General features: G+C 41.3%; 1 protein-coding gene across 1 annotated transcript in view; it reads left to right on the top strand.

Moving 5' to 3' along the window:
- Positions 1–18,711: 18,711 nt before the first annotated feature.
- NUDT14 (nudix hydrolase 14) overlaps positions 18,712–27,377 on the top strand; it is a 60,880-nt gene continuing 52,214 nt past the window's right edge. The window contains exon 1 of the mRNA XM_009101686.4: positions 18,712–20,733. Within this exon, the coding sequence (XP_009099934.3) occupies positions 20,653–20,733 (81 nt within the window). The 5' untranslated portion in view covers positions 18,712–20,652. The remainder of the gene's footprint in view (positions 20,734–27,377) is intronic.

Below are 27,377 nucleotides of genomic sequence, written 5' to 3'. Positions count from 1 at the left end.
CTTCAGCTGTGATGTTCATCACCCAAAAAGTAATCTTGAAACCAAGAGAGATTTTACAATGACCCTGGTGTTTGTGAAGACATGGTAATTTGTATCACTTGTGCAAAATGCACCTATTTGATACAAGGATGGAGCTACTGACCTGAGTCAAGGATTGGGTAAATGTTTGTCTTTTCAAAAATAAATATTATTTCTTATAATAATATTTATAAAAATTTTTCAGGTTTGTACTGCAACCCTGAGTGAGAACAAGACCTCTTCACACTTACAAAGGCAGACCCTGCCCCTCAAAACTTGCATTTGAAATCAGTGAGAGAGATGTTGTATAGCGAAGATAACAGAAATGGAAAGGGAAGGATTAGGTTGTTATAAATCACACAAGAGGACAGTGTCTGCGCCTGAATGCTGATTTTAGGATGCTAATGATAGAAGGTAGGACTATGGGGAAACAGTCACAGAAATCCCCCAGGTGATCATGGTTGATGACGAAATTTAGGGTTTCTAAATAACACTCTGTCTTATTCATAATAACAGAATTCAGAATTGCACACTGAACAATAACATACATAGAGCCATGGTTTTGCAGTCTGCAGTCCAAAAAGCACAGGAATCTCAGACTTTCAATTTTTAAATTGATCATGAATTTGTTCTCCCTCCAGTTACATTTGGTTTTACTTTGTGGGAAGCCACTGAGGGATACCAGAATGGAACTTAGAAGAGAGCAGACCAACAGCAAATCCCCTGCCATGCAGTTGCAGTGAGGCTCTGCCTGCTTTGCTGCTCTAAGATAGCCTGTGAATTATGGGAGCCTGAATCTCCTCATCCCTTTCTCCCCACCTTGAATGGACAGCACAGGCAAAGCCCCGCGCTGATCTCAGGCTGTGGCAGCCCATGCACTCACAGCTCATGATCTCATGATCATTCAGTCTGACCTTTGGAGCAACCCAAGGTGAAGAAATTCATGCAGAAGCTTCTGCTAAACCCTGTGGTCTCAATTTGTGGTTCGTGGTGGTTAAAAAAAATATGGCTTGGTCCAGTCTCCTGATGATGGAGAATCACCACATCCCTGGTCAGGCGCTGTTGTGGTTTGCTACACTCAGTGAGTCAATTTAACACAAATCCTCTCAAGCCTCAGAGGCCTCCTATCCACTTGCAAACCTGGAAATCAAAACAATTTGCAGGCCCTGTTTTAGTACAATACAAATTAAAATCTCATGTTGAGTCTATTATTCAGCCTAAAGCATCTACCAGAATATGTGGATATTCTCTAAAAAGTGTCACTGAAGACTGGAAAACCTACCTTCTACCTCCATCACAAATTTACATGTTGATGTATTAGCCAACCCAGATGTTGTTGTTTAAGCAAGTCTTGGCCTCAGAGAGACAGTCTAACTTTGCTAAGAGGCTCTTAAGGACATTGAAACTGAATTTATTTTCCTATTTGAAAACCTCTCTCACTGAAACACTCTTTGAGGGAAATCACAAACGCAGGAAACAGCAGCTACAGTGCTGCATGTTTGTCCGTATAGAAGGAATGTGATGATATCATTTTGGAATGTGCTTTCTGTCTCAGGTTTTTGTTTTGGTGGTAGGAATGTCACTTTCTTAAAAAGTAAAGCACATTCTTGGCTGTTGTCTCCCTCCCCCTCCCTCCAAATTTTGCCTACGAATCAATATTCCCATCTTCTGCCATGTGTTTTTCCCAACCTGTCAGATACCGTTCTCATGTTAGTAGTACAACCATCTGATGTCAGGCATCCCAACAGGCAATTATAAATAGTCATTTACTATTAGTTTGGAAGGTTTATTTCCACAGATATAAGCTTCAAGATGTTCTTTGCTATTTTAATTTGAAAACGTTTTTTTTTTTTTTTTTTGCATAGAGGATATGAGCATTTAAAATATGTCCATTTCTGCCATGTTGTAGTAGAACCCCAAGAAAAACCTTTGCTGCCTGAAATGATCTGTAAACACCTCATTCTTTCAATAACCAGAGGAGCCCAAAGGCACATGATGTTCAGTTCTCTGCAACTCTGACTGGGTACCTCTCTTTGACAGCTTTTCCTGAGAGAGCCCATTTCCCAGTGGATATTCCCCTATAGCCAGAGTCAGTGCAGATGAAGTTGGCCAAACATGGACATCTACTTTGCCATGATTTTCTGTGGAACTTTTTTAGTTTTCCCCATTTATACCTAATCCATGTGCTATGTACTGCTACTACATCCCCTCTTACATCATGATCTTAAAATTCTACTTCCAGTTGTTGTTAAGACTAACTTAAGGAAAAGTAAGATCCTAAACCAGTTTCTCAAAGCCCCCAGGGGACTGAGATGCTGGAGAACACACCCACACTTCCAAGAGGCAAATCCTGCCTCATCACGCCAGGTTGTTGTCCTTCCATCTCATGAAGCATTGAAAATTCAAAATTAACCAGGAAACAGACTTCAGACAGAAGAATCTGAGAGTTTAACACTATTTTTTTCTCACCTGAAGAGATCCCTCATTGGGGATTTCAGTGTGCTTTGCAGATGATCAGGAAAGGAATGATCCTTTCAGCAAACAACACAGGGGAAACTATCCATGGTTGGAAGGCTCCCTTGTCCACAGGCATGATGAGAATGGCTTTCTGAAAAGGCAACTCTTGTGCCTCAGGAGTTTGTCCTGCAGGAGTCCTGGACCTCTTCAAATGGCAATTGGATCCTTGCTGGTTGGAAGAACAAAATTAACTTCTTGTCTGCCCCAGCAGCTGGACACACAGAATTTAAAGTTTGATATTGAGAAGTGCAGTGCATACCAAACTGCTGAGTTGCAAGAATCCTACTTATCCCAAAAACCAACATGTTTCCTGAAGTGTGTACTTCACCAATGAACATCTGGTAAAGAATACAGTAGAAGAACAGCAGGGCATTGCCAATATGGCAGGCAATTCAAAAGCAAAAATGTTGCACCCTGTGTAAATGAAGCTGATTCCAGAAAGCTGTCTTGGAATCTCCTTGTCCTAGCATATCTCATGCCTCAGAGATGACATGGTGTGATTTCTGGGTCTTTATTCTCAGAGAACAGCAACATTAACCTCAGCCACTCTGCAATTTCTGATCAGGACCATCATGTTAATAGGAATGAAGCAGTCTTAGTGAAACCCAACTCACTGATCTAATGTTCTGTCTGATCTCCAGGGTCATTTGCAATGAGTGCTAGCGTGGTTTTTTAATCACACAAGTCCTTTTATTGAAGAGTGTTTGACAAAATGCTAAGGGTCTGTAATTTGCCAGAGAATCAAAATTATCTGTATAATCAAGGACACTTCAAGATCAAATATTGACTTTGCATAAGCAAAGCTGTTGCTACAAAAGAATTTAAAAACCTGGCTGGGCAGATGTAATCATGCGAGCATCAGCCAATACATTTTTGTAAGTCTCTATACTGGCTGTAAAATGCTTATGCAAAACCAGAGGCTTCCTACTGACTTAAATCAGGATTGTGTGTGGGTGTAGGGTGTGCCTTTGTTGGAGCAGTTTAGATGTCAGAGGCCAGAAATGCAACTCTGTATTCTTTAACAATTAGATAAACCAGTAATAAGTTCGTAATTGCAATTCCACAAGGTAATTTCATGTGCCTGGGAGATGACAATATGCATACAATTAAAAGAAGAAAGCTTTTCATCCCTGTAAACTGTTCATTACTGAATTCTGCAATCTTTTCTATTTGCAGCATGCTGAAGGGAGGGCAGAGGTCACCCTGCACAGGGTGGAGGTACCAGGAGAGGAAGAGGGAATCCCCAAGGCTGTAAATTCACTGAGTTCAGCTCAACACAAAGTATGAAAATGTAGGTCCCTCCTATGCTACCTCTTCTTAGCAATTTTCATCTTTTCGCTTGTATGCAAGAGGAAATGTCCTGGGATAAGGTTCTTAGATCCAGTGTAACAAATAGGGTAGGAAAAATCCCCTTTACTCTGACCATCTTTGAAATAACAAAGCAGCTCAATTTCTGAATTATTATATTTAAGCTGTCTTTCAACTTTCCTTTTCCCCCGACAGTTTTAAATCTCTCTGTGGGTGGAGGTCTAATGTCAGCACATGCAATTCTATACTTTAATCATTTTTTAACTACAAGATCAAAGCAAATAGGTTTTTATTACTCCAGTGTCCGATACTTCAACTTAACTATTGAATATCAGGCAACAGCTCTTCTCAATGCACTACATTAAAATAAATCTTTCCAGCTACACTTCCCTTCCACCAAGAAATGTATTAAAAAATTATGTTATTAGTCATGTGAAAATAACAAACTTGTTTCTACATTTACTCTGGGGGTGTGCAAGCAGCACACTGCCTCATGGCAAACATCATTAATATTCTCATCTTATTTTCATTTCTAACACTTTTCTTCACTTTCCCTGCTTCCACACAGGAACCCAGAGAAATTAATACCTGGCCCGTGGCCAGACTGTCTGGGAGAGCAGTCTCCTGGGATATTATTCCTCTGGCTATGGCAGTGCAGAGCCAACCACATGAGAAGAATGAAGGCATCTTTCACCTCCCAGTGTCAACCCCTCCCTAACTGTGCCCAAATCCCATCTATGGGTATCTCCACTACCCTGTCTGTGGGAATTCTTCCCATCCATTTGCTGCTGTCTCACTCTCATGGCTGGGTCTCACAGGAATAGTTTTCTGAACTGGCTGCACAATTGTTTGTCCTTTTGAACATGAACTTCAAGACAGGGCAGAAGGCTGATAATTCCTTCATACTTCTGGAGAAAAGGTGCCACTTACAGTTGCACATGACTTGTTAAAGTACTCCCTACTGCTCACAGGAGAGTGACATATTCCTGCTTGGCCCAGAGGAACCTTAACAGTGTCTTACTGTGATTACAGCATAAGCTCTGAGCCAACCCTCCTGCACATGAGCCACTTTGGGCATGAGGGCAGTCCCAGTGACCCTCACTATTCCTTACTTTGCATGAACATGGATGTGCTGGGCAGAGTTTCCATCAGAGCCGTGCACACACAGCGTCTGCACTTTGTTATCCTCCCAAATACTTCTCTGTCACAAGCCATTCCAATTAAGAAGGCATGCAATAATATCCCTAATTACATTTTACTTTGATGAGAGATCTAGGCATTTTTTGAAAATGCATGCTGCATAGGGTTAGGAGAATCTTCATTTCAATTCCTTGCATATTTTGGCACGAGCTGTGTCTCCGCCCTCGGTGGGCTCCAGGCCCTGTGGGGCACGTGCATCCCTTCTGCTCCTGCAGCCCAAGCTCTGCATGCCAGACACCAGCACAGCAACACGGGGCTGGTTTTTGCTGACTAACCACAACACTGCATCTCTGAGCCCTGACAGCTCCAACACAAGAATTAGAAAAAGACCCTGAGCAGTCTGGGGGTCTGGATGAAGGGTCCTGCTGTAAAATGCTCCCTTGGAGCTGTCAGGCTCAAGCAGGCACTTGGAAGGAGATTTATATTTTGTTGATTACAATGGTAATAAGCCACAAACACAAATTCAAAGAGTAAGAGTGAACCAAACCCATGTTCCCTTTGAGTGAGATAACATCTCTACCTTTTACACGCCTATCTATTGATGTGTTCCTGGATAAAATGTGTAATTTTAATTAACTGAAAGTACCTGCCTTTTATATTGGACTTGGTGCTAAAAACAAAGAAAATCACACAGCAAAAATGCTATGCTGGCTGAGTGCAATTTTTTTTTTTTTTTTTGTGCTGAGGAATTAATGTGCGGATTGCTTGCCTCTCAATCAATACACATTAGTGTGTAATTGGTGACTATAAAAATATCCCCCATCAAGGTGCTCAGTATCAATTAGCATCCCTTTGCTAATTCACTTGCCAAACAGGTACAAGTATTTATATCTTAAGTTTCTCTGATGCAGGCTCCATATGTAAATTTCTTTCTATTAGTGAAGCAGCTACAGGGAATGTACTTATCCCTAAAATTAGGAAGGAAAAGAAGAAAACCTAAAAGCTATTGTGTCAATACAGAACTAAAGTTAAGCACAAGGAGAATAGGTCTTTACTGTAATTGTTTAATATCATTCTAGTATGAAATATTTCTCTCTATTATTTTTACTATTATGTCAAAACCATCTCCATTTAACACACATATTTGTAAGTATGGATGGAAGCATATATATAATATTTATCTATGTATATTTCAAGAGTGCTGTGTTTTATTTGGATCTCAGAACCATTTGGTCAGCTCAGATCCCTTGATCATACTAAAGAAGAATTTTAGGTCAAAAATTTATATTTACAGAACCAAATATCTGAGCAAATGGGTGTTTCATTAGAGCTAACTTTTAATCTCCATCTGGGCCCAAGTTTCAAACACTCCTTCCTGGATATCCTCTCTCTGCCCAAGAGCTTTGCCATCTCACTCTCTCTTTCAACACCACCCTGTTGTTTGGCTAGAGAGAAACGTTGTTTCTCTATCTCAGCCAAGGATTTTGCCAAGTCCTGTTGCTTCCACTTCTGTAGCATATTTAGAATTCCTCTTGCCCTCTCTATGTTGAAATTCTTGGCCCTGCACAACTGTTTTATTTTGGCTGCTAGAAGCCCAAACTAACCTCATCAGATTTTGGCTGGCAACATGGATCTTTTTAACCATGTCTGTTTTTCCCTGGACACATCCTTGTTTACTGAGTCTGCTGCTGGTGGAACCAGTACAGTAAAATTCAGCACACAAAGATACCAAGGAAAATCCATGCTGAATCTTTAAAACAAATAGAAGTGCCACAATACAGAGTTGAGGACACGGCGTAGCCTAAGTCTCAAATTTTCTTTGTTGGGGTTTTTATTTTTGAGGATAGGTATGTATTTCTCCTGACTACAGCTTCTTTTTAATGTTTCCAAAATGTAGGCATACAATGCACAGTTTTCATTTTTTCTGCCCAGTTTGCACACAGGTGAATGCCCACAAGCAATTCTCTCTGGATAAGAGCAAACATGATGCAGAGACTCTGTGATTCTCTTGCTACATCTGACTGAACTGGGCTATTACAGCTAATAATGCCTGTTAATGTATTAGTGGACTGCTGGTTAATGTACACTGGTAGATAAATGCTGATGTTGGTATTGGTGATGGCAGTGATAAAAATATAACAGTATAAACACAGTCTTCTGCTGCAAATCACTCTTTCCTTTATTACCTTTCCCAAGTGAAAATCAGCTTTGCTTCTAGTAGCAAACTTTAAAGCAAAGCTCTGATAACATTTATCCCAGAGCATTTTTATCACTATTATCTTCGTCCTCTGGTCGGTTAGATAGAGCACCAATTCCAACAGTTTTCCTACATACAAGGTGCACAAGGTTGCCTTCATTGAAGAGTTGCTTCAGTGGTTTACTAAAAGACAGAGTTCATCTTTCTTTTTCTTTTTTTTTTTTTTTTTTACTTTTTAGAGCTTTTTATAAAACCCATTTTCACTGCACTTGGAAAATGTGACTGTACAATGGGAAAGGGCAGGCCCTCTTTTTTTTTCTTGTCTGAACACAATGGCAGGATAAGGGAGGCACCACTCATTACAAGGAATACACTTTAATCAAGTTGCCCAGCACCAAGTGTTTGTCTTCCACCACTTTAGATGCCAATGTTTCTTTTCTCTCTAGGAGAAGAAACAGACAACACTTTTAATTTTAATAAAAATCTTTCAGAATGAAGCAAACAGATGACCTAATTTGGAGGATCTACTTCTTTGCTTGAGTTGCAAATAAAGGCAAAGATGACTGGCAGGCTCCCATACAGCATTGCTGGAGGAGATTTAACACTTTCCTGCTCAGTTTGTTGGCTGGGAAGTGTGAGATGGATTACCATGCTGTTTGATTCCACTTTCCCTGCTCCAGCAAGTGTCCTTACTATCACATACTGCTTGGCTTGAGTGGGAACTGCAAAATATGCTGCTGTGACTAAAGCTCCAGTTGGAAAGGTAGAAATCTGATTTTATTAAACACATGTGGATGCCTCTTAAAATTACTCCTGCAGCTAAAGCCAAGACTTCGTCTTCAGTTTCACAACAGTCTCATTCTCTGGTATGAATCCATTGTTTCCAGGCTTAAGGATATCAAAGCAAATCTGATGTGTTTCTTTAACCTACAGTACTGGGTGTCTAAGTAGACAAAGACAAAAAATCATAATCATAAGAAAGAGCCATCTTTCACCTAAATAATTCTTTTCAAGCCTCCATGTTTGTGAAGAAAACCACAAAATCATTAAAGACTCCTAGTGCAGGGAAATTGAAATGCTTATTTATTGTGAATCCTCATGGCCAATTCCCAGGATTTGGAACTTGAGTGCTACATTTTTTATGGTGTTGGCTGACAGCAGTTAACATTTGAGGGCTTCAAGCATCTTGTCCTGTCTGGATGTATCATCCAGTAACAGCAGAAACTTATTCTCTGTGACCAGATAGAAATATCTGGAGCCTGAAGACTCATGTTCTGTTCTAGAATTCATCTCCTTCAAAGCCAGATCTCCCAGCCTTTTCTCCCAGCAGCGCTGAACTCCCAAATTAAAGGGAGGGAAGTACAAAAGGAAGGGTGAAGATGCAGAAACATGAAACCTAAGTCCTCTTTCACCTACACCACCTTGAATACCAAGTGAGCAGCTCTATTGTCTCTGAGCTGCAGCCACAAAAGGTGCCAGCCCTGCAGTTTGACCTCCTGAGGCTCCCTGCTGGAGGGAACACTGGAGAGACACCAAGTAAGAGGACACAGGAGGTGGTGGAGGACTGGAACCAATGTGTTTTCTGCCATGCACTTCTCCCCAGACAAATCCCTACTTGCTTTGCTCACAGGCTGTAACAGATGAAACTTGGTGTAATCTGTCAACTTGACTATAAATTGCCCAAAATTATCAGCCATGAGGTGGTTTCTCTTGGAACTTGTACTCCCCTGGTGAGTGATCCTCACTGTTGGAAACACACTTCTTAATTTTCATTTAAACTTGCCTTACTGCAGCTTCTTACTGCAAATTCTGGCTATTGCAATGCCACAGTGCATCTCCCTGCAAGGGAGAATTGGGCAAAACTGAGGCTCTCCATGATATTGGGGTTTTTTGTTTTTTAATTTTGTGAACAGATTCTGGGGCTTGCTCTTCTGCCTGCCTGCAGTAGAGCATACAGCAGGCATTGCTGACAGCAAAGAGCTTCTTTGGAGCCCCAGGGTACTGTGCAATGCAGCAAAAGTACAAAAATGCATGGTCTACTGAATGGATCTTGCAGTGAAATGTAGCTGAACAATGAACACCTTGAGGGGAGCATTGACTGGTGACAAGCATGGGATTCAATCTCTGTCCCAGATCCATCCAAGAATGGATCAGTCCTCATTTTCATAAAATCATTGTTTATTCTACTGACCCACTAATTGCTGTTATTACAGCAAATGGTACCATGTATGGTCTTGCAGAGTATCAACAACCTCAAGCTGCCAGGCACTTAGGTGTGTAGCAAGGTGCTGCATGCAAACACCTCCACCCAGAGGATGGGCATTTCCTTGATTATTGCTCTGCTTTACCTTTGCCATCCCCTAGGGCAGCTCCCCCCATGGGCACTATCCACAGACACCAGCTGTCTTCCTGTCTCAGCCAGCAGCTGCTACCAGCTCTGCACTATCCATTTGGCAGAGCTTTCACTCCTGAGCAGGTTCTTATGGTTTATGGGCATTTTCCTGCGTTGGAAGGACCAAGAATGAAGGTGCTTCCATGTGCTTTTGGCCCATATCCCCTCTGTGTCACATTGAATATCCAGCTCTCTGAAGCCACATCCCCTGTTAGCTGTTGACACTGGGGAACCACTTGGCTTCCAGGGTACAAGATGCGATTTGCTATGTACTTTTCCTTCCAGACACCGTAAATCACCTTGAGAGTTATTTTATCATTAATTTTACCAGGAGGATTTTGGATTAATATTTTCTCTACCAAAATCAGCAACACTGTCAGCAGAGAGCCAGTCCCATAAACTGGATGGGAGCCAGACACACAGGACTCCTCCATGAACAATGGATTGTCCTGGAGAATAATCTGTAGAAATCCTGATATATCTCACCCACAAAGAGGTGACAGAGATCCCAAGCTGGGGCTAAGGAATAACTGTTGGCACCCAGGATAGATTCCTGAAAACTTCACTACATACAAAGCAGCCACTAGGCTAAGCAACTCCAGTATAAAGGTTTCATATGGATCAAAACACTTCAAAACAAGCATCTCACCATTGACCAGTTATGCTCTTTTCTCTTTTTCTTTTTTTTTTCTTGTTATGAGAAAATGGGCAGAAAACAAGTGGAGAAATATAAATTTCTTGTCCATAGACTGGAAATGCTTTTTTTTCCGGTCAGCTCCATTCCTGAGTCAGCCATCTGTGTACACTGCTAAAGGAAGTAATGGAAGTTGTCTACACAAAAGAAAGGGAGCACAAATCAACAAGAGAGAAAACTGGGTTTATCTTGAGCCACTGGCAAAAACAAAGCTATCAACCATGTGAAACAAGACAGGGCTCAGTGCAGAACTGCAGAGACCCTGTACTGTATTGATGATATCTAAGTTGTGTGACTGCTTTGCAGTTCTTTTGCCTTTAATCCAAATACTGTCAGGCTTCAGATTGCTTCTCAGTGTATGTGTCTGCATGCAGACACTACTGCATTGATTTCCATCTGCTGCATGTTTTAAAAGTTTTACTCACAACCTTAATGATTAACTGCCCTTTTTAAATTTTTTTTTTCTCTCCACAGAACTTCAGATTCTGAAGCATGCTGAGGAAAACAATCACAGCAAAGAAGCACCAAATCTCCTGCAAGCTCTCCCCTGACCAGTGGGCACACAAAGATCTACCAGCAGCTGTTGATGTTGCGTTATGGATGATTAGCAGGACTTCCTGTATCTAATGAACATGGCTCTTTCAGTGAGGGGAGACAGTACAATGCTGTCCCAGGAACATAAAAACGATGTAACATTCAGTCAGGAATGCATTTACTACATGGCCTGGAATGGTGAATTGATCTCATGCTTCTGTAACAAAGCTCTCATCTGTAGTCCCCATGCACTGCTGGCACTGGCACGGCTTCAGAACAAGCCGGACGATCCTGCTCCCAAAAGGAACTGATTAGGAGGGATGTTCTAGGAGCTATTTGATACAGGCAGCACAATCCAGAATGCCATTTATGAAGCAAAAATAAAATAATATAGCGGTCTTTAAGTATTTTTATGTCGAAGTACGCCAACAGCATCTTCTTACTGATAGTGAAAATAAGCATTTAACACCCCTATAACCATGGTGTTCCTGGATTTGAAGCAGGTAGAGTGGGTGGACAGATGTTTTGGTGTGAGCATGGCACATAAGAGAAAAAAGGTTCAGTTTGGTTTTTGCTGCTTTCCTCCTGATTTTAACTGGAAATATATAAAGATAGGTCCATTTAAAATCCCTCTGCTCATATCTCTACATATTGTTTCACACACCAGGCATCCAAGATATCCAGGGATACGTGAAATAAAATGTAAAGTTGTGAGATGACCTATATGGTGAAGGGAATAAGGATGATGTAAGTAACACAGGCAGCTTGTAAGAAAAGCTTTCAGGATCTTTTGCCAAATATCTACCTTATGGCAACAGTGCAAGGAAGAGGGGGAAAATGTACTTGGAGTTTTGCTTTGTCAATACTATAAAATAAACCCAAGTTAAAATGGGTGTTACTCAACCCAATTGTCAAACATCACTGCTGCAATACAAAGACAAATGTTTATTGGCTTAACTTTGAAACTGCAGTAAATGCTCTTCTATTCAATTAGATAAACAAATACAGGACAGAGTATATAATAGGGTCCTTTCATGTAAATTATGCTTTCTAAGTCATGTGTAAAAGAAAAATGACTTTGATGTTTATATTTCTGTAAAATAAAAAACCATCAAGGTTCTCCTTCTGCTATATTCTAAATATAAAAAATAAAGAATGTTTAAATGATGTCCATTTTATGACAAAGTCAGCAAAGTAAAGAAGCATAGCCAGGCTGACAATCCAGCTTTTCTTCTCACCATTACAAGAGAGAAGGAGAAAAAATTCTTTATTCTGTTCTCATTTACAGTAGCACAAATCCCCAGGAACTGCACTGACTTCAGTATGTTATTTTGGATTTACAGCACACTAAAAGAGATTAGAATTCAGTCACACATGAATGAAGAACAGAATATCCACATTCATTCTAAACATATTTTCCTTTCTTGTGTACACAGAGCAGCAATGCTGTCCTTAGCAATGACAGATTATGTGCTGTTTGTTTACCTGCTTGCCTAGAGGTATTTGTACAGGTACCAAGCAGGATGCCTCAGTGAAGGAAGCACTTTGTTACCCTCTCCAGCAAATGCATCCTGATTTACGTCCAGAGAGAACTGTCTCCTCTGCAGCATCAGGGCATCAGGCAAGGGGCTAAAACATACTCACAGCATTATGCATCCAGTGATGAAAACCACCTGTTTGTGAGCCTGTGCTATTGTCTCTGCCAAGGACTGCCTCTAAGTCCTCACAATTTCTCATGCAGACATATTAGCATACATGGACTGTATATCTTTAAAATATAAGCAGAAAACTGTAGTAGTTTTTGGAGAGCATTGTGGTTAAAAGAATATATAATTCCTGATCTTGATGGAGGAGGGCAATTTCTTCCTTCAGGTTGCTTAGTTATGAGAATCTCAAATCTAATCTCAGCAAAAAGGCAATGCAATGAATAGATCCCCACCAGTTTAAAAGCACTGATATTCCCAGCCCAGCACAAGCCAACTTCATACCCTAATGCCCCATGCCTTGTCCAGCATGTTCAGCTGAGCTGCAAACTCCTCACCCAGGAGCAGGGAGCCAAGCAAACAGTGCCTTTCCTTTGGTCTTGACACCCATCAGCATTAAACACATCCGCCTCTTCTGCTCCACAGCCTTGCTAATGAAGTGGCTGCAGGCAAGGAAGAGGCATTAAAAGAGGGAGCACTGCAAAAGTAAAATGAAAATAGGCTGCTCCAGCAGATCGACAGAGATTAGGGATGGATATCCTCGGGCTCAGTTTTACTGTGGGCAAACTAATGCCCACATCTCCAGTTGAAATGCTCTGGAAACCTTTTCTGCAGCCTCCAAGTACACAGAGCAAAATAATAATTCCAGCAAGATAGATCACAAATAGGAAAGAGGAGGAAGGGTTGATTTTTGTGGGTTTTTTTTTTTCTGGACTACAACTAAAGAATTGAAAAGTATGCAGAACATTTATTAAAAAAAAAAAAAAAGAAAAAAAAAAAAAAAAAAGTCTAGTTTTCAAAGTCAGGCACTTTCCCAAGTTAGGAAAGGTCAGTGCCAACAGTTTTGAGAGTCCAGCATAAAATGCCTAGGATTTTGTTTTGCAGAACTTTGATTGTTATGGAGATCCAATCTCTTCCAGACCCAATCTTTTAAAGACCCATATTCTAACTTTCCAGCTAGCCCTCAACAGCAAATCAGTTCAACTACCTGCAGATTACTTGCTAAATCATTTCAACTGACTCAGTCCAACCCTTATATTGCTTCCTGACATCAAGTCTCTGATAATGAAATCCTGCTGTTCTGTATCTCCAGCCCACATCCCACGCTGCCACTGCACTCCCAGAATCATGGTCTGTGCTGTCCTTCAACCACATGTTTTTTGAAGAACAGTTACAACTCCTTGAACTAAGTTGTGAGGTGCTTACCCTGTCCTTCCTCTGAGCTCTTCTCCAACTCCCTTCCAACGACAAGAATGTCACTAGAGCATTTAGGCTGTTTTGTGATTCGATACCAATGATCACAATAAAGCTCTGGGTTCCTAATCACTGGTGCAATAGAAATAAACAGCAAATTATATAATATGTCTAATGAAGAGGAGGCAGGAAAATAGCCAGCTGTGTCTCTCTCCCTTTCTATCACAGAAAACACAAATACATAGATTTGTATTTAAAGATGTTGATTTAGAAACCATGTACCTGCTCTCTACATCTGGTGAAAAAAACCTCTCTGACTATATTTTTATTTTGGAATGTCTCAATTTACCAAACAAACATTTCATCCAGACAAGTATTCAATCAAATTCCTTTGAAAAACAGGCAAGTTTCCACTGGAGCTATGCCAGCCCCAGCTTGTGAGCAGCCTGGCTGGTGGTCTCCTGAGGACCAGGGCTTCCCGCTCCCACAGTTTCAAGAAATCTTGCTAGACAAATTGCCTGAAGATTAAGGACCCTTGGGCTTGTAATGCCCCCAGTCCAGGGCAGAGTCACAGGCACAGCACAGTGTTGTGGTGACAGGGGAGCTCAGAGATACCAGGCTCATGGCTACAGCCATGGCCAGCACTCTAGTATCCAACAGCTCCGGCTCCAGTCCTTTTTTACAGGCAATTTCAAACTGTTGGAACACCAAGGTTCCCTGAGAAATCAAAATACTTTTCTCCTTCCAGCTCTATTGCATACATATGTGGCAAACAAAAGAAGATCCTTCGTGATCTTTTGCTCTCCTTCAGCTGTTCCTTATTACTGTACATTCATCTTGTTTGTTCTTTTGTGCAAATTATTTTGCTGCTTTTTTTGTGAAAGACACCATTTTTCTACCTGCATTTGAACAGTTCCCAGCATAATGAGATCCAGATATTGGTTGTACATGGTTATGTAACACAAACAACACAGTGTTATCCTCTTTTTTCCTTCCTTACAGAGAAGTTTATTGAAAAATCAAAGCCTTCCCTCTAATCGTTTTCACTCTGTTTGCTGTAGGCAACATTTGTTGGATAGTAATTAATATAATATAAAAATATCTAAATTTTGCATGCATATTGTTTCTTTTTTTTCACAGACTGCATGTTTGTTCTTCCCCCAGCTGAAAAGCTAAGAATGAGAATTTACTTCCCACGTTCTCACCTCCCCTCCTCTACTTTATACCATATTGCAACTTGTCATATTTTATTGTGAATAACTTAAGACCTATTTGACATATTAGTTACACATTTATGTTGCAGAGCTTTTTTTCCTTCACTATTTTTAGAGAGACCAATTTTACATGCCATGATATCCATATCTATATTTATACTGAATATGTTTAATTTTTTTTCTTGCCATATTTAGTTCAAGGCTTTTACTGATGATAGGCAGAAAAAAAAAGCTACTTATCAGACCTTCATTTCACAAGGCAGATGGATAAATTTCAGCTCTTCTGGGAAATGACACTATTCTAACTAGACCTAGGTGAGTTTCCTACTACAGCCACGAGACAGCTCTGGACTTTGCAAAGTAAAGACCAAGATGGTTGTTCTTATTAAAAGAGATATACTTTTTCTGAAATAGGTGGAGCTAATCAAAACATCTAAGGGGAACAAACTGACATATTCCTCTAACTCACTGTGGTGCACGTCAGGAATACCACACACCATGCCTGTCTTGATCATGCTGTTAGTCCTTACAAACCAAATTCAGGAATAATTGCTCCAAGTTCTTCAGACTGAGGCTATTAATGGATTAAAGCAGCACTGAACCAATTGATGGTGAACAAAATTGTTGGAACATAATATTATCTACTGCAGTGCGGACCTCTAATTTTGTATTTTGTAATTGAAATGTAAATAATTTATTAAAACAAAAAGTTGTCTCTCAGGAAAGTTACTACTAAAACCAAAACAAATTTCTCTAGGGCTCTATTTACAATGCCAAAAGAATTGCATAAGCACAATTCCTGACTTTCATGAATGTAACCAGGGCGGTTATGCCCCAGAACTGAATAATAATTAAAAGTTAGATATTGGCAGCTTCAGGCTTGCTTTTCCCCAGGAGCCTAAGGGGTAAGCTTTAGAAGGCAAACTTCACAGCAGCCACTTCATTACAGAAAGAACATGCATCTGATCACCAGAAAGGCACTCAAAACTAACATCTCTGTGGGGATGCAAGGACGGCCCACATGAAGAGGATACAATTTCATGCTGTACCATAAGGATTCCCAACACGAGTTTACAAAATAGACTTCATTTGGGACACTTTCATCCATCCGTCTCACTAAGCCTGTACAGCAAAGGTGTTCAACTCTCCTAATACCCCTATGTGACCTTAACAAAAACTGCACATGGCCCAGGGAGATGAGGCAAAGGAAGAAGTTCTGGGAGCAGTTTTTAGGCAGAAGACAACAGCTTTGGTGGCATCCCAGCTGGATGGGGCTGATGTGAGCACACAGCTGGATCCAGTGCCTCTTGGCTTCAGCAGCTCCTGCTGGCATTCTTCTGCCCAGAGCTGGGAATCCAGGTTGTCACCCCAACAGAAAAGTCCTTCTACCAAACATGTGGCATCACCTCCACTTAACAGCTCACAAACCATGAAGTTTGCCAACATTTACATTTCCATGATTTACATTTCCCATTTTTCCCTGCAACCATGAGGGTTAGAAATATTTTTTAAAAATGGAATTTGAGAACTGCAAGTCAACACACCTCTAGCTGTTGAGGCTTTCATATTTGTAGTATCTTAGTAACTACTGTACTCACAAATATCAAAAGTAATGATACTCTGCAATATATTAAGGAGTCCTCTGGAGATGAAAGGCTCAGGACCTGATGATTTTTTGTTCATGAGCCATAGCATGTCAAAGAACAAAGTGAGCCTGGCAGGGATTGACAGAGATTAAAAGTACATGCAGACACGTACACACACAAAAATCACTATGGAAAATGTGCTGCCTAAGTCTGCATGAGTGAACCCAGCAGCTCAGGCACCTTGCTAAGCTCCAGTGGGAAGAGAGAAGTACTGCAAGGGACATTCCGAGGTGTCCACTCACTGTAAGCCTGGGCCGAGGGGAGAGGTGTGCTTGGCTCCCGGGGCCACGGCGAGCAGACGGAAAGATTCCCGGTTGTGTCCGAAAGCAAACAGCAATAAAACAAACTGCTAATGAGGATGCAACCTGACCCTCTGCAGAGTGCCTGCCCAAGGACCGCGGGGCTGCAAGGGGAAGGGAAGGACTGTGTCGGCAGAAACTCCAAGCTCAAGGGGATTTTTTTAAAAGAGCAACCAAAAAATGTTTGGGTACTTTGCTGGTAATAAAAGTTACTCACGAAATAACCCAGAGCAAACACTGCTTTGAAGGAAAGAGAAGTCTCTTAAACAAAGAACTTTACACTGCAGAAAGAATTCCTTTTTAACACTAATGTTGACATTTCATTTTTTTGTAAGAAATGCCAGTGAATCTTCCCTTAAGACTTTTTACTCCAGACAGAACACCTCTTTTTTCCCTCTCTGCCTGCTGATATACTCTCCAGGAAAGACACAAATTTTTACTCACACTTTCTGCTTTTCTTCATTGGGCTGTTTATCACACTTTTACACAAACCATCCTCAGCTATTACAGCCTAGGGACAAACATCTAGATTTTAGTATTTTACAGCAGGAGACCAGCAGCTCCAGGAGACTGAAGAACCCGTGAGCAAACTACCCATGACAGCATTCACAAATTTGTCTCTGGGTTTTTGTTTTTTTTTTTTTAATAACAAGAAAACAATCCAGAAGCCACTGTTAAGGAAGAAAAAGGAATGTATTTAATGTAGTGAAAGGCAACCTGTCATTCTGACACATTCTCAGTTTTCTGAAAGTCAAGTTAACAATCACATTTGTCAAGGAAGATGTGATGGCACAAGGGACTTGGTTTGTGGAAGGACATCAGAAGTAGCTGTTTTGATTAGAAGAGCAATGATAAACCTGGATAGTGCCCTGCAAAGAAACTGTGATAGCCAAGACTAATGCAAGGTGTAAGAAGTTTGGCAAGTGATAAACTAGGGACTAGGATTGTAGAAATGTAACTGATACTGGAATAATGCTAATCAAACTCAAAAGATTCTGCAAGCAGTTAAACATGAACTTAAGTATTGGAAATATCTCATTGACAGTAATAGGCATGAACACAGTCCTTAAACACTTTGGAATTATGGATGTCTGTTTTCCCTAGCTTCTGACCACATACCACTGCTAGTATTTCTGCTTTAAAAAGGAACAATCACAGGGATGTCAAGGAACACACAACAAAGTAGTTGGGGCAGTTTACTGAGCAAATATGCCATGTCCTTTGCAACCCAGGTGGGAACAGAGCTCTCCTGACCCCTGAGCTGAGGGGCTGAGCAGCTTCTGCATTGTATCATCTCCTAATCCTTGCTGTGAACTCAGTGCACCTTGAGCCACGTTGGTCACTGTGCCAGTCAGCCACAAAAGCAGTGAAAGGGAACAGGAAAGCAGGAGTGTGTCTCACCCACACAAAACCCTTTGTTATTGTCCCTTTGAATAAATGGTAGCTGAGAGAAATTTCCTTCTTGGGATTGTTCCTGGACTAGCAAATGCAAAACCACTTGCTGCAGAGGGTATCTAAGCCTTAATAAAGAACTATAATGAAATTCAGGTCCAGGTGCTGAATGATAGTCCCACTATGCAGAACATATTTTTCCTATTTATTTTCTTCCTCAGATTTCACCTGTAAAACAGGGACATTAAGGCAACTCCTCAATCTCAGCCTGTTAAATCCTCAATTTAGCTGGCATACTCACAAAGAAGATTTTCCAACAAAGGAATCGACAGCTTTCCATTGCAACTGCAACACCAGAGCATCCCAAAATGCATTTTCCTGTGACACTGTGCTCAACTGCTCCAGGTACATTAACGAGATCTGTGACACATCACAACCCCAAAAGCTTCCCACCTAAGCCTAGGAATGGAATAAGCAATCCATCACATAGTGTGACACGTTCCCCAAAACACACACACACTCAAAACCTGAGAGTGGTGTCAGAATGTTTATTGAAGAGGGCAATCTGACTGGCTGAACCGACCTGGGTACCCGGTAACTTTTAACATAAGCAAACAGAGATACTGTAAACCTGCTGTGCATGGAAACTGTGTTTATACTTAAATTGGACTTGGAAGACTGAAATAACTTACTAGAAAAATATAGCTTAAGTTCCCAGGAGCTCTGAATGACCTTGAGATCATTCTGAAAAAAACAGAAATATGTAGACATATACAGTGATGCAAACAGAGTTACACAAATATTTTTGAAGTCAGCTAATAAAATACATTTCCTTCCCTATTTTTTATGATAGCTTTGCAAACATACTTTTAAAACCACACTTTTCAGCCCCACCAAGCATTTTTTTTGCCACTCGCGTTATCAGAACTGATGGCAAGCATTCTGCAATGTAAGTGCTGCCTCATTTACTTCTGAGTGAGTTTTGTAATTGCTGGATCTGTTCCTTTTAGATAGACTGCTGAATTTCTTACTACCACATGACAAGACAACAAACTTTATTAGTGATGCAGTGGAAGTACAGAGGAAGACAAAACCAAAAAAAGATACAAGAAACTTCAGACTTTTCTGAGTGCGGCCAGCACATTGACAAAATATTTTGATTTATATGGCACCTAAAGTGGTGTACATTGGTACATCTGCATGGAAAGTGATCACAAATCAGAAATAACAACCACCACAAATTGTGAACTCTGTTGCTCATGAACCTAGAAAATAATTATTAGGAGTATGAAAGCACCCAGACTAATGTAACCTAATGTTGCATAACTGTGATCAAATGTCTACAAAACCCAGGAAATTGCTAAATCTAAAAGCGTTTTGCTTAAAAAATAATGTGATAAAAGAAGAGAGGATAACTATTTTAGAACTTGAAAACAGCCAGAAGAGTCTAACCGAGCTGCTTTTACTCTTCTGCCATGGGCTGGTGCATGGCCAGTATTGGAAGCTGACTGAAAAGGAAAGTTGGAGATGCATCGAGTGATGGATTGCAGGTTATCCACCAATCTGAATTTGTACCTGCATTTTCCACACCACTCATACAATCTCCATTTAGCAGGAAAGCACCACACATGCAGGCAGGCAGAAGGGACTGTGCTTTTCTCAGCAAGGTGCTCATCCTGCAAAGCCCGATGGTGTCCAGGAGTGGGATGACCTGGGAGCACTTAGATCGCATCAAGGCTCTGGAGGAGGGGGGCGGGTTTCAGTTCAGTGCCGGCATATACATTTTGGTGTATAGTGTGGGAATAACTGACCCTCGGAGAAAATCCGCCAAGCTCCTGAGAAAACAGGATGGTGAATATGTGTTTGTGGAGAATAATTCTACTCCGTGACTGGAGGTTGTAGCGAAGTGGGTGGGGGCCGGTCTCTTCTCCAATGCCTGCAGCGAGAGGAAAAGAATAAATGGCCTTAAGAGAGGAGAGATTCAGAAGAGACAGCAGAATTTTTTTTTTTCACTGTTATAATGGTCAGACGTTGCAACAGGCTGCCCAGGGAGATGGTGAAGTCACCAGTTCAAGAAGCGTCTGGATTTGGAACTGGGTGACGTGGTTAGTGGTTTAAGGGTTACACGGGCAGTGCGAGGCGGACGCTTGAACCGGATGATCTTAAAGATGTCTTCCAACCGTGGTGATTCTGTGAATAAAGGCGGCGAGGCTCCTGCGTCCCGGTTTAGGGGGTGAAACTCAGCATTCCGTGATTCCGGCTCCCACTGAGGGCAGAGGCCGCAGAGCGCCGCGGCCGCGTCCGTCAGCTCCGGTGCCGCTCCCGGCCCGTCCGCCGGCGGCTGCGCGCGCCTCCCCTTCCTCCTCCTCCTCCTCCCGCCGCGGCCACTGCCCCCGCGGCAGGGATGGAGGCCATCGAAGAGCTGGCGGTCCAGCCTTGCACCTCCTCCCTCTACCTGCGGCCTTTCCGCCTCTCTTACCGGCAGGTGAGTGGCGCCGCCGGCCCGCCCGCCCGCCATGCCCCGTCCCGGCGGGGCCCCTCAGCCCCCGCCTGCGCCATTTTGGAGCAGCGCCGCTGCCGCCTCATCCCGGCACCCCCGGGGCGACCGCGCTGTCACCGGCGCTCCCTCGGCCCGCCCTGAGGTGGGGTTTGAGGAGGACAGCGCAGGAGGCCCGACAGACCGCGGGGTCACTGCCTTGGTGTGCCAGCGGTTCCTGCGTCCCCATGGGTGTCCCCTGTGCCTTCCGCCTGCGCGGGGCTGTCACTGTCACTTTCACCCCGTGCTGGTGTTTGGGTTCACCTCTCCGGAGACATTCCAAACTCGCCTGGACTCATTCCTGTGCTACCTGCTCCAGGTGACCCTGCCATGAGAGGGGCTTGCGACTGGGTGATCTCCAAAAGTCCCCTTCCACCCTATTTTGTGATTCCGTGAATAGCTTCAATGCCCGCAGGTGGGAAGTGGGGAAGGAAATTCCTGTCCTTTATCATGTTTGTATCAACATGAGTCACCTTTCACAGGATCACTGAGAGCTGGCGCTTCCAACTGCGGCAGGAATGCGAGCTTTGAAAGGAAAGACACTTCTCACAGTGCAAAGCATTGCATGTCCTTAGAAGCTTTCCTTGGGCCTGGTTGGTGGCTGGTCCAGGGTGAGCTTTTACCCAGGCAGAGTGGTGGAAGGGGAAATGAAGGAGAGCTTGGACAGCCCTAGAAATGCATGGTGGAAAACACATCTCTCTTCTTTGCTTTGCTCCTAAACACATCAGTTGGAAAGGCAGAAGAGGAATGTATTGAGTCCAACAGTGAAATAAACTACAGAAGATTAAAAGCAAAGGTTCAGATAGGTTTCATCAAAGCAGATGAGCTGATTTTTAGCATTTTAAAAAATACATTTTATACATGATTTTTCTAAAGAAAGCTCTCTTTTCATTGATTGGGATAAATAAACCATTTTCATTCATTAACAGCTGAGAGCTTTATACTGAGTTATGTCTTTTTTAGGTATCAGAAGTAAACCTGAAAAACATTCTTTCACATTCTGAATTTTTGCTGGCTTAGTTTACAAGTGCTGGGTCTTTCTACTTAATTTAATTTTCACTTCTGAGTCATGCTCTATTTACATGAAAAACGGGATTTAATTAAAATGCTTGAAACAGTATGGCAAAATTACATTTAATTGAATAGATGTGCCTTAGATGTGATGAGTATTGTAAAGAAGAAATAAGGATATGTTTGGTCATGTGCTGTGAATTGACAGAGATCAGCCTTGCCACTAAATGAAGCAGACTCGCCCTTCTTGCTACTTCCTCTCCTTGCACAAGTGTCTGTGCAGCAGCTGAATGAGCTGGACCAGGGTAAAACCTAATCTAGCCAAAAAGAGTCAGTTTTGAGCTAGACAAGATCAGTGATTCAGTTCATTATGCTGGCAGAGGGGAGGTGGTAATGTGGTAGTTAGGGATGAGTGTTTGGGGCCTGGTGAGAGATTGTTTCTCTTGGCTGCAGCACTGTCTTAAAATGAACTTGAAAATGTAGTTTCTATGGCATCTGTGCAGAGGCTGGCTTGGGTCCAGCCCACTGAGAGCATGAGCTCAGTGTGAGCACAACTGTCTGTACCTGACCTGAGAAACAGGCCCTAGGTTTATTGAAACACATTTTGCATTTAAAAACTGACTTACTAAGCAGAGGAAATACTAAATATTTTCACTCATTTGACTAATTGTTTCAAAAGCATTTAGGTCTGCTGAAAACCCCATAAAACAGTCAAGTGTCTAAAATCCAAGAGAGTTAAATGCCTGTTGTGCTTAAGAATTTTGAAAATTCCACCACTCCTCTAAAACTGACAATTGTTTCCAAAATCTAGCCCTTGATCTTAATGCTTTTATACTGAGTAGGTTTTCCCTTGTCCAACTATTTTAATTCACTATCTGGAAAAAGAAAAGACATTTTTCTTCTTCCCAGTTCCTAATTGTTCGTAAGTAACATTAATTTCCCCCATCCATGAATTCCCTGCACTTGCTTGCTGAACGTGACCCAAATCTAATAAAATAGTCTTTCTGGATAACAGAATAATCTAATGGGGAAAACTTGAATAATGGCATTTGTTGCACTGTGAAAACTGACACTAGTTTGTATACTTAAATTATGCAATAAGTGGAATTGTGATTGGAAGGCTTGGGGTGGCCCTATAGGTACATTTTGTGAAGCTATGACACATCCCCTCTAATTCATTGCAGTCCAAAGAAGATTAATTGATGAATTTTTTCACATAATATTAATGAAGGATAATTGGGGCCTTGAAGTCTGAGAATTTGAAATTTATTTTCAAAGAGGTATATTCCTAAAATAGGCATTGATGTTTAACATAAATCTTTTGTCCAAGGACATACAGAGTGAGAGGGTTTCTTACTCATTTGTTTCACAACCACTGCTTTTCTGTGCAAATAGGAAATTGAAAGAATTTTTACATACAGTGTAGGATTTTAAGATTATTTCTAAGCATTCATGAATGCTTAAGTAACAGCATTGATTTCTAGACATTTCATATCAAAATTATGCTACTTGTGTGGACATAATTTGAGTCCTGCTACCATACTATATCTAATATAGCAAGGTCTTTAACATAAACAGAAATTTTATTATTTTAAGATAAATTTAGATAAGTGATTTACATTTCAGTGTACCCTGCTAGTTTGGTTTTATCCACTCAACCTGCACCCCACTGAGTTGTAAACCACTGTTGTTCTAGCAGCCTTACAGACCACTCAAAATCTGTAAGACACCAGAAGAAGATTCATTTGGGGGCTGAAATCTAAACAAAATCCTGTGTAGATAAGCTCAGCTGGTCAGAGCATGGTGCTAATAACACCAAGGTCACAGGCTCAGTCTCTGTATGGCCATTCGCTCAAGAGTTGGGTCAGTGATATTCATGAGTCTTTTCCAACCTAGAATATTCTGTGATTCTGGAAATACTTCTGTAAACCCAGATAGGTTACACATCTGAAGGAGGCTGTGGTCCCACCTGGTGAAGAGTGGAGCCACAGAGTCAGGTCATTGTCAACCTGCTCTCAGAGGCATTTGACACATTTATAGTTGCAGGCCTAAGGATTGCATTAATGTTTTGGCCAGCTGAGTATTTTCCTTGGACATACAGATGCTCAGACTGGGAGCTGTGGACCAGCACAAGAACAGAGTTGTGTTTACATCAAATCCAGTCAGGCAGTTACTGTCATGTTAGAAAAAAACACAGCACTGTCCTTGTAGATTTGTGCTTGAGTCCCAAGTTCCCCTGTGTTGTAAGAGGTTGAGTCATCCTTTAGATTTTATTTGGTTACATATAGAAATACTCTTCTAAAAGTCTGTGAAAAAAAAATGTCCTTTTCTGGCTGTTTCACTGAAGTGAGGATTGTAAGAAATTATGGCAGTTCCTGAAGAAGGAATGGCAGAAAACCATACAACAATTTATGCCCATGGTGAATTCTGTTCTTCCCATGAGAGCTTTTCATATGAAGTGTTTCATCATCCTCTCCTTCTGCCCATCTGTGTTTTAAGTGAAAGCAATGAGCTCTGAATTTTTCCTGTAGAGCATAAAAGTAGTTGTATACCCTTCTGAAAGAGTTCCAGGTTTCAAACCTTGCAGATTGAGGCACCCTGCAGCTTCATGTTGGGCATCCAAGCTATGGAGAATTGCTTGGCTTGCTGGACAAATCACTGTACCAGTGACTCATTTAAATTCTGCCTTTGTGTAGTGTAGAGGTAGAAATGGAAGTGCAGCCAAGGAATTGTGGAATTCAGCAAACTGCAGATTTTGGTGAGGGCCAATATGGAGGGGTAAAGTACAAATTAAGATTATATTCTTCAAAATGGGTGTCTGACAGAACTCCAAAAGGGACCTCAGCTTCTATTTTCAGCTGTCAGCCCTGCTCCAGATGGGGCCCTTAGTCAAATGAACCATGTTTAAATGATGTGGCCTGGTGTTGAGAGATGGACAAGGTACCTCACTTAGCCTGAGGAATATTCTCTTCATTTTTGTCAGTAGGAACCCTGTGTTCCCATATATTTTGGTTCTGCTTGGTAGTGAGAGAAGAAAATTCATTTTTTTCACATAGAGGATAGCATCTGTCTAGCTTTAATGTGTGCTTGCCCCCAAAGTGCAAATTGATTTGTTATCTAAATTGGCTTTTTTTTAAACATACATCACCTCCTGAAGAATTGGCTTCTTTACCAGGAACTCCATGGTAAATCTCTTTTCACTTTTTCCTATTGAAGTTTTTCTGCTTTTCATAAATAATTTATTCAAGAGACCAGAGGGATGGCTAATGAGAGATTAACTCAATGCCCAAGGGCTAGGGCATTTCCCTGGGATGTGGTAGAGTCAGGCTGCAAGATCTCACTTCAATTAATATTTCTTCCCACATCACAGGAGAGTGTGCTCACTGCTGGGAAACACATTTGTGTGTAAATCTTCAGCTCTCTTTTGTGTATGCTAGCCAGGCACTAGCCTATATATTAGACAAAAAAAAAAAAAAAAACCCCAACCAAAAAACCAACACCCCCCCCCCAAAAAAAAAAAAAAAAAACCAAAAAAAAACCCCAAAAAAGCCCCAAGTTTAAGAACTCTGCTGAGACTCCAAGTCATGAAGTCAACTCTTGAGTTGTCAACAGTTAAGGAGAGTAGTTATGACTTGAGCAGCATTAAGTATCCAAATGGGATTTGGATACAACGAAATCTTAATCAGCGCCTCAGCAGGGAGGGATATCAGTGGTTCTGCATGTTGGATTTGGACCCTTACACACAGTTTTGACAGAGCTATGGTGAATCTTGCTGTAGCAATTTAAGAAGTTACTGCATTCAAGTTTTCCCTGTGGTTCTTACCCCCTGGGAATCAGCAGAAGGTGGCTTTGCTGAAGCTTTTGCTCTGTTGTTCCAATTCGAACCCACTGCCATGAGCCCTTTAAGCCAAATCACTAAGCTTTACACAGAACTAAGTGAATTGCCTTTGCATATTCTTTTTGGTGACCTCTGTGCTAGGGACAGCACCCTTCAAAGGGGAGGCACAGCATCCATCAGCTGGGGGAAAGCATCTAGCTGCTGGACTAATACTTTGAGCTGTTATAGAGACTTTTGTCCAGAGCTCACATATCAAAGCCATTGTGGATCTCTCCCAGACTCACATACCTTTGTTTTTGAAAGTTGTTCTGGCAGGGGAGCTCTTGCCACTGTTTCCTTGCATTCTATAAACATATATGTGCGTCTGCCCAGGAACTTTTAGAAGTTTGCCACCAGACTAGAACCAACTGTCAGTAATTTTCCCAGCGTGTTTGTGTGTGAGTGAGTTTGTGTTTTGAATCTGTGGAATGGTGAATGGGCATCTGTTTCAATGATGTGGGTGGGATAAACCTCAAAAACTCCATGCATATCGACTGAACCATGCAGTCAGTAATGGTAAATTGGAACTATTTGCTCTTTTCTGAGCTTCACATTCCTTCCACACTTCAGAGTAGGTCAATGCCTTAGCATCACATTTCCTCTATTGATTTAATCCTTAGAATAATTTATTTTAAAGTTAAACATGAAAAATGCTCCTTTCAATTTCATTTTAATGCATGATTTTTTTTCATTCACTTTTAAGGGAATTATTATGTCTTTGAGTTTTGAGTAGTTCTAAAGCAATTTTCAAGGCTGCTGTAGATTTTAACACCTCATGAGCTTTGTAATGGGTAGAAAATGTGCTTCATGAGCAGGGTGCAGTTCATCAGTGAAGAAGGAATTTCTTCTGATCTGAGTTTGCTACTGCTTTCTTTTGTGACCATGAGCAACCACTGTATCTTAAAATTTTAACTGTCTTGGAGATGTCATCAAGATTAGAATATGTGTATTACATGGAGAAAGAAGTGAGCCCTGTATCATTAATGCCATAAAAACTTTGAAGAAGAAAAAGCAAAGCAGGGCAGTGTAACAATAATATTAACAATCTTATTTTGCATTTAGGAATTTTTGTATATGGTAATAGCAAAATAAATGTGCCCAGCTGCCTGAAATATTCTCTGGAACTTCCGTCTGCTTTTTTATAAACATAAAACATTCTTCTCTGTTTTGACAGTTAAAAATTACGCTGTTGAGGGAGTAAACAGATTTTTAAGTTACCTGTTCAAACAAGTAAGTCTTCTGTTGAATCTTCAAAAGGTTCCAGTAGTAGGAAATATGTTACCAAGTAACACATTTATTTGCAGTTCATTTTTTTAAAGCAGTAGTGCAGTGAAAGGAGATGCCATTTTTTCCCTGTGAAGTTTGTCTCATTTTCTTCAGCTTGTCAAGTCTGTTATGTCAGTGTTGAGTATTAATCTTAAATGGGAATATACTGCTTCCAGCTCAGGGAGTCCCTGAGCTGCAAATTGCAGGAGTCTGAGAGTGTTTTAACAATATATTCTTACTTGGGCATCTTGGCTTCTGTCAGAGGTAGATCTTGGATGAGGCTGATTTTTGATCTGACTGCTGCTGTGTTAACGGTGAATGTGGTTGAGGTGCTATATAATTCTTTCATATGTGTGAAAGAAAAGAAAGAAAAGTTTTTGCAAAGATAGCATTAGTGAGTTGAGTACTGAGGGAACATAATTTCTTTTGAGGGAAATGG

Source organism: Serinus canaria, chromosome 5 (genome assembly GCF_022539315.1).
Source record: "Serinus canaria isolate serCan28SL12 chromosome 5, serCan2020, whole genome shotgun sequence".
Classification (NCBI taxonomy): domain Eukaryota; kingdom Metazoa; phylum Chordata; class Aves; order Passeriformes; family Fringillidae; genus Serinus; species Serinus canaria.
The sequence above is the reverse complement of the archived record's forward strand: the minus strand, read 5'-3'. Positions and strand labels throughout refer to the sequence as shown.